Source organism: Neltuma alba, unplaced genomic scaffold (assembly GCF_004799145.2).
Source record: "Neltuma alba isolate B1F8T4 unplaced genomic scaffold, ASM479914v2 tig00011299_pilon, whole genome shotgun sequence".
Classification (NCBI taxonomy): Eukaryota; Viridiplantae; Streptophyta; class Magnoliopsida; order Fabales; family Fabaceae; genus Neltuma; species Neltuma alba.
This window is the reverse complement of record NW_021636008.1, coordinates 40,865-54,584: the sequence shown is the minus strand read 5'-3', so window position 1 is coordinate 54,584 and position 13,720 is coordinate 40,865. Positions and strand designations below refer to the sequence as shown.

At 35.9% G+C, this 13,720-nt stretch overlaps 2 protein-coding genes across 10 annotated transcripts in view; one reads left to right on the top strand and one right to left on the bottom strand.

Annotated features, from left to right (window-relative positions):
- Positions 1–3,330: 3,330 nt before the first annotated feature.
- Positions 3,331–9,075, top strand: LOC114711566 (O-fucosyltransferase 29). Its single transcript, XM_028895978.1, has 9 exons — positions 3,331–3,922; positions 4,176–4,266; positions 4,983–5,059; positions 5,232–5,320; positions 5,416–5,605; positions 5,730–5,911; positions 6,236–6,338; positions 6,540–6,868; positions 8,255–9,075. Exons 1-9 carry the CDS (start codon positions 3,656–3,658, stop codon positions 8,577–8,579), a joined length of 1,653 nt encoding a protein of 550 aa, XP_028751811.1. The 5' UTR covers positions 3,331–3,655; the 3' UTR covers positions 8,580–9,075.
- A 937-nt stretch (positions 9,076–10,012) lies between these two features.
- The window catches only part of LOC114711564 (uncharacterized), a 12,562-nt gene continuing 8,854 nt past the window's right edge, over positions 10,013–13,720 (bottom strand). For 7 of the 9 annotated variants that reach the window (XM_028895970.1, XM_028895969.1, XM_028895971.1 and 4 more), the window contains 8 exons: positions 13,570–13,664; positions 13,302–13,413; positions 12,682–12,862; positions 11,920–11,978; positions 11,713–11,828; positions 10,780–11,625; positions 10,481–10,577; positions 10,013–10,379 (listed from right to left, as the gene is read on the bottom strand). In XM_028895970.1, coding sequence (XP_028751803.1) covers positions 10,363–10,379; positions 10,481–10,577; positions 10,780–11,625; positions 11,713–11,828; positions 11,920–11,978; positions 12,682–12,862; positions 13,302–13,413; positions 13,570–13,664 — 1,523 coding nt within the window. In that variant the 3' untranslated portion in view covers positions 10,013–10,362. The remainder of the gene's footprint in view (positions 10,380–10,480; positions 10,578–10,779; positions 11,626–11,712; positions 11,829–11,919; positions 11,979–12,681; positions 12,863–13,301; positions 13,414–13,569; positions 13,665–13,720) is intronic. The other 2 variants (XM_028895972.1, XM_028895977.1) reach the window with 1 other exon arrangement.

Genomic DNA, 13,720 nt, shown 5'->3' with positions numbered 1-13,720 from the left:
AAAAGCATCATTTCCCATCCTTCATCATTCAATTTCTGCTTCTTTTACGGGGAAATTTCTTTACACACCAAATTTAGAAACCACTCTCTTCATTCTCTTTTATAAGATATATGAAAAAAAAAATATTTTTTTGTTTTTGCAAAGATATCATATGAAATATTTATTACACATTTTTTTATAACACCCATAATTAATTTTGGTTCATTTTCTAAGGTAATATGTATTTAAATAAGAATAAAATTTAAAACTTATTTAATTTTTAGACAGAAATGATGAGTCTTTTTTGGTTTCGATGATAATGCTAGAAATGCTTTATATACAAGCTTGAAAGAAGTATTTATTTCGAAGGATCAAATCCAAAATTCAACACTCAGTATGAAAAATTTACAAATGTTTGTTCCAGTATACAGCATTTGAGATGCTTAGAAATAAATAGTTTTTTAATTGGATTTTTATGAATAATTCCCCACTTAATTACTATGGTAAGCAACCTCTTAGAAAGAAACAAAAGAAAGAAAAGAAGCAATACGCTCAGTCCTTCGTTTGATATCATAAAATATTTTCAACTAATGCACGCATGATAAAGAGAATTTACTTGAAAATATAGACAATAAAAAAGATGTTTTGCTTAAAATACACCCACCAAGTTGCAATTTAGTGATCAGCATTAATTTTAGTTTTTTTGGCCAACAACATTTAACTATTAAGCTACATCTATATATTTACCATAAAATGTTTTTGACAAAACCGTTTATTTAGAGATATTACTTTGACCCTACTTCTAAGGTAGAGAGATAAAGTTCTCAAATAAATATACAATTTTATTTATTATTTATTATTACATTATATTATATTTGTTCTCACAAAATATAATATATATTAAATATAAATAAAATTAAAAATTTGTTAAATTTTAACATAAGGTTAATAAAAATTTAAAATTATATTAACTTTGTTCTTATAGGAGTACTCCTATTGCCCCTTTTTGGCTGTGCATATAAGTTTGTGAGCTGGTGAGTGGTGAGGGCGTGAAAGTCAGCGAGCTTTAATATGGCACTGGCCCTACGCCACAGGCATCTTAGCCTGTGAGCCCTACAAATTTCTTCCTCTCTTTCACTCACTATGAAGTTAACAAGTCCTCATGAAAGAAATTCAATTAGTCTTCATAAAGTTATTCATTTTGGATGTTGAGAATTGACGCAAGTGGTTGAATGATGAAAAGGACTCCATGTTCTTTTTTTATTTGTAATATAAATCATTTTAATCAATTCATTAATATTACAAAATGATAGTTAATTCATTAAATATGTTTGAAATTAAAATTATTTTCCCATTTTTGTCCATATTAAATGAGGTTATGAATGAGAGATAAAAATACAAAGAGTTATACTTAAACATTAACTGCAGGGACAAAATTAACAAATGAGTATTAATTACTTTTCAAGTGACTTATATTTTGAATAAAATCATTCTTCTAAAAGTGAATTACATTGTAGATTGGCTGGAATATATAAATGTGTATACACATAGATGCAATATACAAATATAACTATTATTGAAAAGCTAAGTTGTACTCGTAAGATTTGAGTTGGGTTGTTAATGAATTTATAATTTAGTGGTATGAAAACTATTTTTTAAATAAAAAATCGCAAATTCAACCTAACTTATAATCTCGAGCTGTTAATATAGTTCTGCCTTTGAGAAATTTGGACTGGATTAATGCCAACAAGCTTACCTGGCTCTACTTGTTTGAACTTTGATGTCATGAGTACATTAACCACTGGTCTTAATACAGGCAGCACTTACTTAAAGCCCAGTCAAAGCCACTTCTTGTGTCAATAAATACTAGTGGTATATATTTATGTAGTACTCCTCCGCTCCTTAATGTAAGACCCATGTAAATTAGTTAATTATAAGAAAAGTGACACATTTTTCCTAAAACACCATAATCATCTTTCTTAATACCCTTCTCCCTCTTCTACTTGATTATAGTTGAGGGAGCATTCATAGGGGTAATTTAGAGAAAATTGATAAATATGAGAAATGGGTCTTATATTTAGGACCAAAGTTAACTCAAAAATTGGGTCATATATTAAGGACCGGAGGAGTATAAAAATTAGGAGAATACTTTGCTATTAAATATAAGTTGACTCACATTCGAGTAGTGTCTCGAGTTTAATTGGAATTAACTTTTTTAAAAGTATTTTCTATATTCATAAAGATTTAAACTCAAAATCTCATACTCCTCCGGTCCTTAATATAGGACTCAATTGTAGAGTTGGTTTTGGTCTTAAATATAAGACCTATTTTTCATATTTATCAATTTTCTCTAAATTATCCCTATGAATACTCCTTCAACCATAATCAAGTAGAAAGAGGAAGAGTGAGTATTAAGAAAGATGATTATGGTGTTTTCAGGAAAAATGTCTCACATTTCTTATAATTAACTAACTTACCTAACTTCCTTAATCTAATCAAATTAGTTAAATGGGTCTTATATTAAGGACCGGAGGAGTATATCAAAATCTTTTTCACTAGGATCAATACTTGTTGATCATCCAATCAGCAGCTTATTTTTATGTTTTTTTTTTGTTGTTGTCAAAACCCCTTATCTTTATTAGAAGTATATAAAATATTTTTTAGATGCTAAATTGTTTTTTAATAGACATGTCTAATTTTTTGTTACTTATATTTGACCATGAAGTTTTTTTTATATATATAATTAAACCTATCATGATTGTGGGGAGCTTTGACTGTTTCCTTCTTGTTGGACAGTATAAATTATAAAAAGAAACAGATTTTATTATTGTCTAAAATAAATATACATGTTATTTGTCTATTTTTCAAACAAGAACAAAAAAAAATTTTAGTGTGGAAATTTTTTTTTTTAAGCTCCATTTTACGCACCCGACATCTTAGTGCATTTAGGACAACAATCTTTTATAAAATAATGGAAACTAATTTTTGCTATTCCAATTTTAACCTTGACAAGTTCCGATATTTTTTAACGGTGTCAACTTCGTTAGTTGCCGATGGTTTCTTTTAACCAGGTGAAAGGAAAGCATCTACCTTTCCCGTCTTGTTCTTGCATTTGCGTAATTCTGTTTTTCGTTTTCTTTCTCTTTAACTTTCTCGCCTTTTACCCGCGAGAAAATCCTTGATCATTGACTATTTAATGTCAAGATCGCGAAATTATCTGATGAATGTCAGATAGCTTGCTGTTTACTAATATATTATTTCCTTAATTCTCTTTCTTTCCCACACAGACCTCAGCAGTTTGATTATACCGCTTTGAACATATTGAAACAACGGTATAAAAGGCATTCTTATGTTTCTCTCTGTTGCTCAGTTTTCTCTCTCTGGAAAGCATCCGCATCCATGGTCGCTAACTCCAAGGACTTCACACTCTACAGTGATTAATCTATCGCTCACAAAAACCCTAAATTAGGGTTCCCCACGAAATCTGGAACGTTGCAGCCTTTGTTCCCAACCTTTCACATTCACATTGCTTGCGTTTACGTATTCTCTTCTTTCTCTCTCCCGGGCTTCTTCTCCACTGCTTGCAGTGTCTCAGTTTTGTCGCAGCTCCGAAACAAATGGGCTTCTGGAAGTGAAAGGTGTGATGGCGATTTGGGGGTTGTCGTTTTGACCCCAAATGGGCGTGTCCAAGGCCTGGAGGTTTAGCTTGTTATCGACGAACCTGGCTCTGTTACAGCACCCGAATATCAATAAGCATGTGTGCTGGAGATCGATGACGACGGCGCCGACGTCATTGCAGCAGAGGAAGCCGACCTCTTGGTCGGTGGTGTGCGGCTTCATGCTATTCGCGTTGGGCTTGATTTCGCTTTTAACAGGTCATATGGCCTCTGATCTTGAATGGTACTCTCAACGATTGGTTCAGCGCACTTTCTACTACAGACAGGTAATCATTGTTTGTCTGCGTATGCGTGAATTCCAGCGCGTGCGTCCGCATTACGCAATTGAATGGGTAATGTTGGGTTTGAGGCGTTTCAAATTGGAAACTTGTTACCTGCATTATTGTCTTGATTTTAGTACCAATGTGGTTTCTGATATATATTATCAGCCACCCAACAGAGATTATGGTTGTGATTTTGTTTGCATATCTTCATCGACATCCATATTAATTAAAAGTAAATTGATGTGAATCTTTGTAGCATGGGGAGTACCGTGCGCCAGTTGATATTTGGAAATCACAATATTCTAGATACTACTATGGGTGCAGTGAAAGAGGACGTCATTTTGCTCGTAAGTTAATTTACCACCTCTTTCTGTTCCTTATTCCATATCTTCCAAGTGACCATAGCGACGGGGATGCATTTCCTTGCACGAATTGCCATTCAGTGTTTGGTCAGTGTTTGTCTGGACCAAAATTGAAGTCACTATCTGGCGCCAATGCCATTTTATAGCGTTATTTGGCTGCTCCTAACTTTTTAATTTGATTTTTCAATTTATTTATGACCCAAAGTACGTTAAGGTGATACTTTTATCAACCTACTCAATGTGATGACTGATGATATAATAAGATTTAGGCACAAATGACGTTTCTTAGAAAATTCTGCTGAGCATAGTGAGTCTCCATGTTGCCATGTAGTTTGTACTTTTATCCCATTCTGTCCGTTGTCAAATTTGTTTTCTGCATGGGGCTAAACTGCAACAATTGTCTTGCTGGACATCTTTGCAAGTTTGGCTAGGAGGTGGTCAAAACCAATGGAATCGTTGAAACAAGAAAAGGAAGTTTTTTTTTTTTTTTTTGGGGGGGGGTGTTTTGTAATGTTAAAGTACTTTGAAAATCTCATTGCATGTTTATCACGTCTGTTTCTAGTTGAGCAAGATGCGCTGATGTTATCTGGTTGGAGTATGTATGCTGTATTATGTAATTTCTAATAATTATCGTTTGTGTTACTTCTAAACAAATGACTCCTTTTATCATGCTCTATTATTTTGGTTACTGGATAATGTAGCTGCTGTGCATGAGCGATCTTCAAATGGCTACTTGCTTATTGCAGCTAGTGGAGGACTGAACCAGCAAAGAACTGGGGTAAGTAGGACATAAGTTTTATGATATCCTACAAACCATCCCTCTAGAGAGTGCTGCCAACGAACTTCTGGTCACTCGTTTAATTATCATTCACACCTTTAATAAATACTTTTTAATGATTTTAACTCTGTCATTAAAGACTTTCTTATGAGGAAATGACCATCATGTTCAGATAACGGATGCTGTAGTTGTTGCACGAATTCTTAATGCTACTCTAGTTGTACCTGAGCTGGATCATCAATCTTACTGGAAAGATGACAGGTACATAGCCGATTTTATCAACCTTTTGTTATTTAGGTTAGAGTTGGTAAGAAAAGTTTAGTGTTTTTTTACTCGAGACTTTTATTTGAATGCAGTGACTTCATCAACATTTTCGACATTTCTTGGTTCATTTCTTATCTTGCAAAAGATGTTCCTATTGTCAAAAGAGTTCCTGATAAGATCATGCGGTCAATGGAAAAGCCACCATATACAATGCGTGTCCCGAGGAAATCAGAGCCGGAATATTATCTTGATCAAGTGTTGCCAATCCTCTTAAGGAGACGGGTAAGGCTGCTATCGATATGGGGATGGACTCCTGTTTTCCTGAATTATTTTGCTTTGAATTTCATATATGTTTGTCATTATGAAGCTTTTGCACTCAGTAACGAACAATGGGGATGTTTTGCAGGTTGTGCAATTGACGAAATTTGATTATAGACTTGCAAATAACCTTGATGATGAGTTACAAAAACTCCGCTGTCGTGTTAATTATCATGCCCTAAGGTTCACAAAACCCATACAAGAACTTGGTCAGAGACTGGTAATGAGGATGCGAAAGATGACAAGCCGATTTATTGCAGTTCATCTAAGGTTTGTTTAAAGAACCTGATGGATGAAGTTTAAAATTTAAATTCCATCTAAAGTAGAATGGTGCATGTTGCTCATGTAAGCAATCTAAGTTTCATAGATCTTAACCCAAGCTCTCTTTCCTTGTGCTTTCTCTTTCCCAAGCACACTACACAATGGACTTTTATCTTGAAAGTCTTTCAACTAATCTTGTTATTGTTGCTCCCTCTTCTGCTCTCAGCAGCTTCTTTACTTATGCATCTTTTGTCAGAAGGGGGCTTGGGAAGCATGGAAACTGTCATTACCTAAAATGTTGGATTCTCATAATTTACAATTAATTTGTTGCAGGTTTGAACCAGATATGCTAGCATTTTCAGGTTGTTATTTCGGTGGGGGAGAAAAAGAGAGACGTGAACTGGGTGAAATCAGAAAAAGGTGGACAACATTGCCTGTAAGACTGCAATCCTGTCATTTCTAATGCTGTTTTTTCTCATTTATCTTAACAGCAGGATGATGTCATTTTTGTTGCATGTGTTGCAAGCCTACCTTTTTAAATATGCTTTGATTACACTTTGTTTTTACCTTAATGCAACCTTGTTACTTGTGTGCTGATATAAGACGAATGGGCAATTTTCCTTGTATGAATTTGCAGGACTTGAGCCCTGATGGAGAGCGCAAGCGAGGAAAATGCCCACTTACTCCTCATGAAGTTGGTTTGATGCTGCGGGCACTTGGCTTTGCAAATGATACGTACCTCTATGTTGCGTCAGGAGAAATATATGGTGGGGATGAGACTATGCGCCCTCTTAGAGAACTTTTCCCTAACATGTATACTAAGGAGATGCTTGCTAATGAGGACCTGAAGCCTTTCCTTCCATTCTCTTCCCGTCTTGCTGCCATTGACTACATTGTTTGTGATGATAGTGACGTGTTTGTCACAAACAATAATGGTAACATGGCCAAGATACTTGCTGGTCGAAGGTAAGAAGTAAATTTACTGTAATCTCATGCTGTTGTGGGGTGTTACCTTTTCGAACATTATGCCAGCCTTTGTTGTATTTTCCTACTTGGGGTGAGAAATTTGCTTCCCGTTTCACACACACACAGAGCATGCCAATCATAATGGTTAAGTTCCTTCTTATTATAGAATGGCTATAGTCATATTGTGATTGTTCTTTTTTGAAATATGGCTACTGTGTTACATTATTGACTGAGTTATACTTGTGCGCAAAATGTGAGGGAGGAATGGACTGTGTAATTTTGCCTAGATTTAGGATTGATATTTACATGTCCTTATTTGCCTTCGGTCTAGTGGAAAGGAGAAAGACGGCAATACGTCAAACATGACCAAGAAATCAATTCTGAAATTTCTTGTAACTTCATTTAATTTTTTAGAAAGTGCTCAGACAAGTTATTGTCGTTTGGTCATAAAGATTTTAGGATATAAATTGGGATAAATAGTGATCTGGGCTCAGATCACTCTTCAATTAGCAGGGGTCCTCTATTGATTGTTTTACAACTGTTTAAGATGTTAGCTCTCTCTCTTGGCTGGTACAATGTTGAAAAGTAAATCCTTGATTAAGGAGTACTACCAAGTATTCAGTGCCTCTTGAAATTCACACTGTGATAGAACATAAATTGAAGAGTTCCTTCGATAATTGAGCCACCCGAATGGGACTTGTTGAAGTTTTTCCTTTTCTTATGGGTCTAAGCCTCCTTAATCAGCAATTCCATCATTCTGCTGGAGAGTTATTCTGACCTTTAGACATCATTGCTTCAATAAAAATGGCCAAACGATCTGTAGAGCTGAATCTCAATTTTTTAAAATGACAAGAATATCACATAATCCAAGAAGCAACTATAGCATTACTATTTAATGTCTATGCTGGATTTAGATACTGAAGTGTTAATCTCACTCAATTTTGTTTTCCTTTGTGGTCAGCACTCGATGATAGTCCAAATAATTTTTTTAAATAAAAGATTCTCATTGTCATGTTTTTCCATTGATGTCACTCCATGTTCCTTTCAGTGAAGTGTGCTTTGTTAAATAAAAAAGTAATCCCTTTGGCCTTATTTATAAGATTCTGTCTGTTGGTCTATAATATAAGGCTCTACGCAAAATTTAATGAAGCATTTGTGTTCAGCTTTATGCCCTTATCACTTCATCATTGAGTGAAGCATGTTCGCCATTGATTGTTCATTTATAGACAGAAAGTTATAGACATATGTAGTTTGTCTACATGTGGTTATAAATTACCTAACTTTTATTATATCCCGTTTTTCCATATTCTATTTTTGGATTAGAGAAGGGCTTGAACTTGAAGAGTACCCTAACATCCCTGCTAAATTTCATTATGCATATTACAGGAGGTATCTGGGTCACAAAAGAACCATTAGACCAAATGCAAAGAAGCTTAGTGCGCTGTTTATGGCAAGAGATAAGATGGATTGGGATACCTTTGCCAGAAAGGTCAAGATATCTCAAAGAGGATTTATGGGAGAGCCGGACGAGGTGAGGCCTGGACGAGGAGAATTTCACGAATATCCCAATTCCTGCATCTGTGAAAAACCACTTGTAGATGAAGCAAGCAAAGATGGATATAAAAATGTTGCTACCAACGTTACAACGAACTCGGAATCCACAATGAATGGAGGGAGAAAGATTCGAGAGTTTTCAGCTGCAAAAAGGTAGCAGGAAAACAGTAAGCGGGTGACAAGGAAGTAACTTATGACCAAGTGAGGATCATTGGGAGAAATAAAACCGGCCAATCTACTTGTTGACGGCGTGAATTGTCGATGAGAGCACCTTTTTCAAGTTCCACAAGGCAGATATCAAGTCAGTGCTAATTCAACTTTTGTCAGAGCAATCAATCAAAAGGCATGCAGACAGAATCCAGTAAGTTGGTAGATGGCTTAATTTATATATCTATGTATATGATGAAGTACGTTAATGGCTGCAAGTGTTAATAGATATTCTTGTAGATCTGTACGTTCTCTCTGTAACAGGTTAACGTGTCTGGCAACCAAAAAAAAAAAAAAGATTTTCCTCCCATTTTCTTCTGGCCTATTTATTTTATCTCTCCACAGATTCAAGATCGTCATTGATCTGCAAATTGAGCATAACTATATGCGAAAAGTTTTCCCCATACTTTTTGAACAACGTCATAAAAGTCCTCGTGTTTATCTGATAGACGCTTGGTTGAAGCCTTTCTACCATTATTGTTGAACCCCATAATGCACTTTTCCACTGGTGCAGGTTTGGAGATTGGAGGTTTTTTCTATTATTTATGTCTTTATCTCACTTTTATATCTTCGACTATTCTTTGAAATATTATTATATTTATACTGTTAATTTTAGAAGAAAATATTTTCATTTTTTCATGTACATGACTAATGATGGGAGTGATTTCGATGGGAAAAAAGAAACCATATGTTGATCAAAAATTGAGCAGCAAACTGTTAAAATAGTCTTTGGTTTAGAAGCATTCTCTATTTTTTGATCCGCAGAAACAATTTCACCAAAAGATCTCGATCGAGCATGCGAGCTCAATACGCCGTGTCCATCTCTTTCATCATCCTTCAAATAAATACGAAGGGCACCAATCAGATGAATAACGTATATCTGATGGGTCATGTCAACAAAAGAACTGCTTCATGCTAAGGCAGATCAGTTCCTTCCTGTTAGATGAGAAATTGGCCCTTTAGTGATGTAACCCGTGGAAAGGAACAAATCCTGAGAATGAGGGTGAGGCCCGCAAAATACTCCCTACGTGATTAATAATGTATAAAACCCAATCAATCAATTGAAAAAGCTAAATAATAATTTGATTATAACATGTTACATAATCTCCTTTAGATACCATATGTATATCATCAGATTATTTATCAATCTATAAGTTTAACTTAATTTTAAAAAAGAAGATAAATATCAATATTTAAAGTGATTTAGTTTTTTGATCCCCACAAATTAGTAAGAACCCCAGGAGCATAAATCTTGCATGATGTCCGTCCTCACGTATTAACGTCTCATGTGAATCACTCACCAGATGTACCAGATCCATGAGGACTCGAAACAAAACAGTGTTAGAAAACCTAAGCACAGCAAAGCAGGGTATTAAACCGACGGGAGGAAACAAGACGATATCCAAGGAGAGAGAGGTGGAGCATCACGTTGTAATTTGATCAACAACAAACATCTACAAACCAGCCTACATGGAGAAATTCCATATACAGCCTACAAGTGCCTTGGACTTGGACCTAGGTAGATCAAATGACATTTGTAAACAAAACTAAAAATCGATATGAACACCTAGTTCACTATCCACTAGTCTGACTAAAGCCGAAATGGCAAGAATCTGCATTCCTAGGTTCCCTATTATAAATATACACATCTATGCTGGGCTTGGGTGTATCTCGGTCTTCATATAATTGTGGGAATACTGAGCTGCGCCATCGCAGGTTTGCAGCAGCATCCTTCAGCCTTGATTATTCCCTGTTCAGTGAGTTGGTCAGTTATGATATAAAGCGGATTCAACAAGCTTCAAAAGCAGTGCCCATCACCAAAAATTGAGATTCTCGCGTAAGGATCCTCACCCCTAGAAGCATTACGATTCTGGTTTTTGTGACTCTTCTCGTGCGAAACAGAAGGAATCTTTGAGATGATTAAAGAACTCTGTAACCCTTCCAATAGCTGCCACCCCAAAGCCGGTCACAACAGGCAAAGATGACGACAAAAATATATTAAATACAGAAAATTATTTTTTAGCAGTGCAAAGTTAAAAGATGGCTCACTTTCACACTTCCAAGAATGACAAAACATGAAAGCCAATTTGTTAAATGCAACGTGGCAAAATCTAATTTCAGCACTAGAACAAAACACATGAAATACTTACTCTTGATGTTGGTTGGATCCTGCGATTGGATCTACGAGGTTCAGCAGTTTCAGCTGTTAGTTTTTCCTCCTCTATCTTACCCAACTTTCCACCAGCAGGGGCAAGTTTTCCTTTACTTGCTCTTGATGTGGTTGTCCTGCTAGAGGAAGGAGCATCAGATGAGGCTGCCAACGGAGGATACAAGATTGGTCCCTCAGCTGCTCCATCATTTGCAGAGTAGGATGCCATCTCCACACGGTTTTCACTCTCAGATGCATTCTTATAATGGCTTGCAGAGTCTTTGGTCTTTTGTGTATGATCTGTCGAATCATTGGGGAGAGGAAAGGCATCTGCTGAAGGATTGTCTTTTGACAGGATTGGTTTACCCAGAACACCAGGCTTTCCAGACTTAACGGATTTGGACTTGGAATTGGCTCCTCGTTTCTCCTTTGTATCATTCTTGGCATTATTTTTCCATCCTCGAAATGATGGACCTTGAGGCATCAAGAAATTTGCAAGTTTAACTGAATCATTTCCATCATTAACCTTATCACTCCTATCTGCAACATAATGTTTGCTAACTTCCATAAATTTCCTCTTCTTCCCAGGTTTAGGAACACCAAAGATCACTCTTGATCCTTCTTTCTGAAGACCAGTTCTTGGCATTCTTTGTGTATCAGTTTTAACATCATTCTTGCTGTTCTTACCAATGTTAAACACTTTCTCTTTTTCTGTCAAATCAAGCAATCGCAATTCATTAGGGTTTGTCAGATCCACATCCTCAATGTTCTTTAACATCTTATCCTTCCCTTTTGCCTCTACCATAGGACTACCCAACTTGGCTCGTTTTTCACGTGGTGTATCGCCCTGCATGCAAAATCTTAAGCTCAGAACAGGCAAGCATTAATCATTAAATATTGATCAATTCCCCATTGGAAGATGTAAGAAAAATACCTCATGGGAAGAATTAACATTTGCTCCTAAGCTGGAATATTCAATCCATTTCCCATCCTTCCAAATAAGGGATGATCTAACTTGCCAAGATCTGACAACTGCTGTTTCTCCACGAGCTGCAGAGAATCAATTGGATTATTAATTTTCAAGCACAGTATAATTGCTAAGAACATGAAACACTAGTGTTCAATCAAATCATTTCTATACCAGGAAAGTCAACAGTTATTTCATCTTTCTTGTTATCCTTTACAATTCCTTCCTGCCAGCTGATAATAAAATGTGCCAAATGTGAGATCATAATACCAAGAAAATATGCACAACTTAATGAGAGGGTTAAAGCATTACAAGAACTATAACAAGAGATTGCAACAAGACAAAAAGATTGTGAAACCAAATAGGTGATATCAACGTGGACTTAGCCTAGCTTAACAAGATTTGAAGGTTAGACAAAATTAAAGGTAAAATCAGGATGAGTTACATCTCTGGATGATAGATCTCTCAAGGGGCACTTCTCCAACGTGAGTTTAAGTGCAGTTTAAAATATGCAAGTTCTAGGCGTTATCATGACAAATAATGATGAAAAATTATTCCCTTCTCGAGTATTAAAAAATCTTGTGATCCTATGAATGAAACAGAAGATTCAGATACACACACACACACACACACACACACACACATATATCCGGAAACAATTATTCTTAAAAAAAAAAAATCATCCTATAAAAAATCATTCCTTTGTTGAATATATATCACTTTCATTGCACCCAATTAATTAACAAGTGTCAAATAAGCGGAACCTTGGAAAGATTTTGTAGCATTCATACGAATAAGACCTCCCCCAACACACTATTACCATCAGCTTCTATCTCATAACCAATTGTTTATGCATTTCAACAGGCTGTCTTGTAACCATAATCCATCAAATGTCAATTACAAATGACTACCAAGACTAATTTCAGATGGCTGTACCTTTCTTGTATCCATACATCAACTCTATCCCCAACAGACCAAGCATTATCTCTAGTAGCTGCTCTACGTCTCTTCCTCGTTCCTTCATAACTTGTACCAGCTAGAGGACGGGCAACGCGTATTCTGGGTGGCTTCTCTCCTTCACTTTCTAATGGAACCCATTCCTTCAAAGGCCCTGCACCTAGGAAGCAGAAATTTTCTCATTAACACAATAAATGAATTCACAAAGTAATGGCCAATTACTTGATCTTAATGAAAGCTGGCTTTTTTGTTTGGGGGGGGGGGGGATCCTAACGTAGTAAACCAAGGACCAAATTACTGAACCTATGACGAACACCTTCAATCAGTAGCAAAGGCATGTTATAAGGTTTAATGTAGTAAATTTTACATTGCAAATTTCCTTTTCAAGAGTACCGAAATTAGTTTTAATCTTAAACACAAAAAGCCCTAGTCCATCACTCCATCAAAAGTCACACAAATAGTCAAGATTTTAATGAAAAAGTCGCGTGGTTTTGTGGTCAAGTAGTTAATATAGGAAGCCACACTATTCATAATTCATGAACAGTGCAGTTTCCTCAGACAATCTAATGCTTGATGAAGTACAAGGATGCTTGACTAACCTCCGTCAGCTACAAGAACAGAGTAGCAAACATAAGCTTTTCCATCTTTCAAACTTAAAACGTTCGCTGTGAACCATGCAGCTTGACATCCCTCTCCTCCATCTTTGAAAACCTGCAATATAATTGCTTCGATGTAAAAAGACAATCTAACAGCAACACTACAAGATTTTTATGAGACCCATGACCTAATATGATGAGTAAAACCGAAGGGAATTAATGTGGCCACTTCAATTAAATAAACTAGATTACAAAAATTCCTGATAACAACCTCTACAGGTGACCCCTCCTTGATGTTGTTCTCCCCCAGCCTTTCAGATACATTTGCAACAGGGAGAGAAGGATCATGCATTTCAATCTCAGATTCTGAAACCAAACAAATGGGATTGACAGAGTCAGAAACATTGCAACCCCTTGGTCCA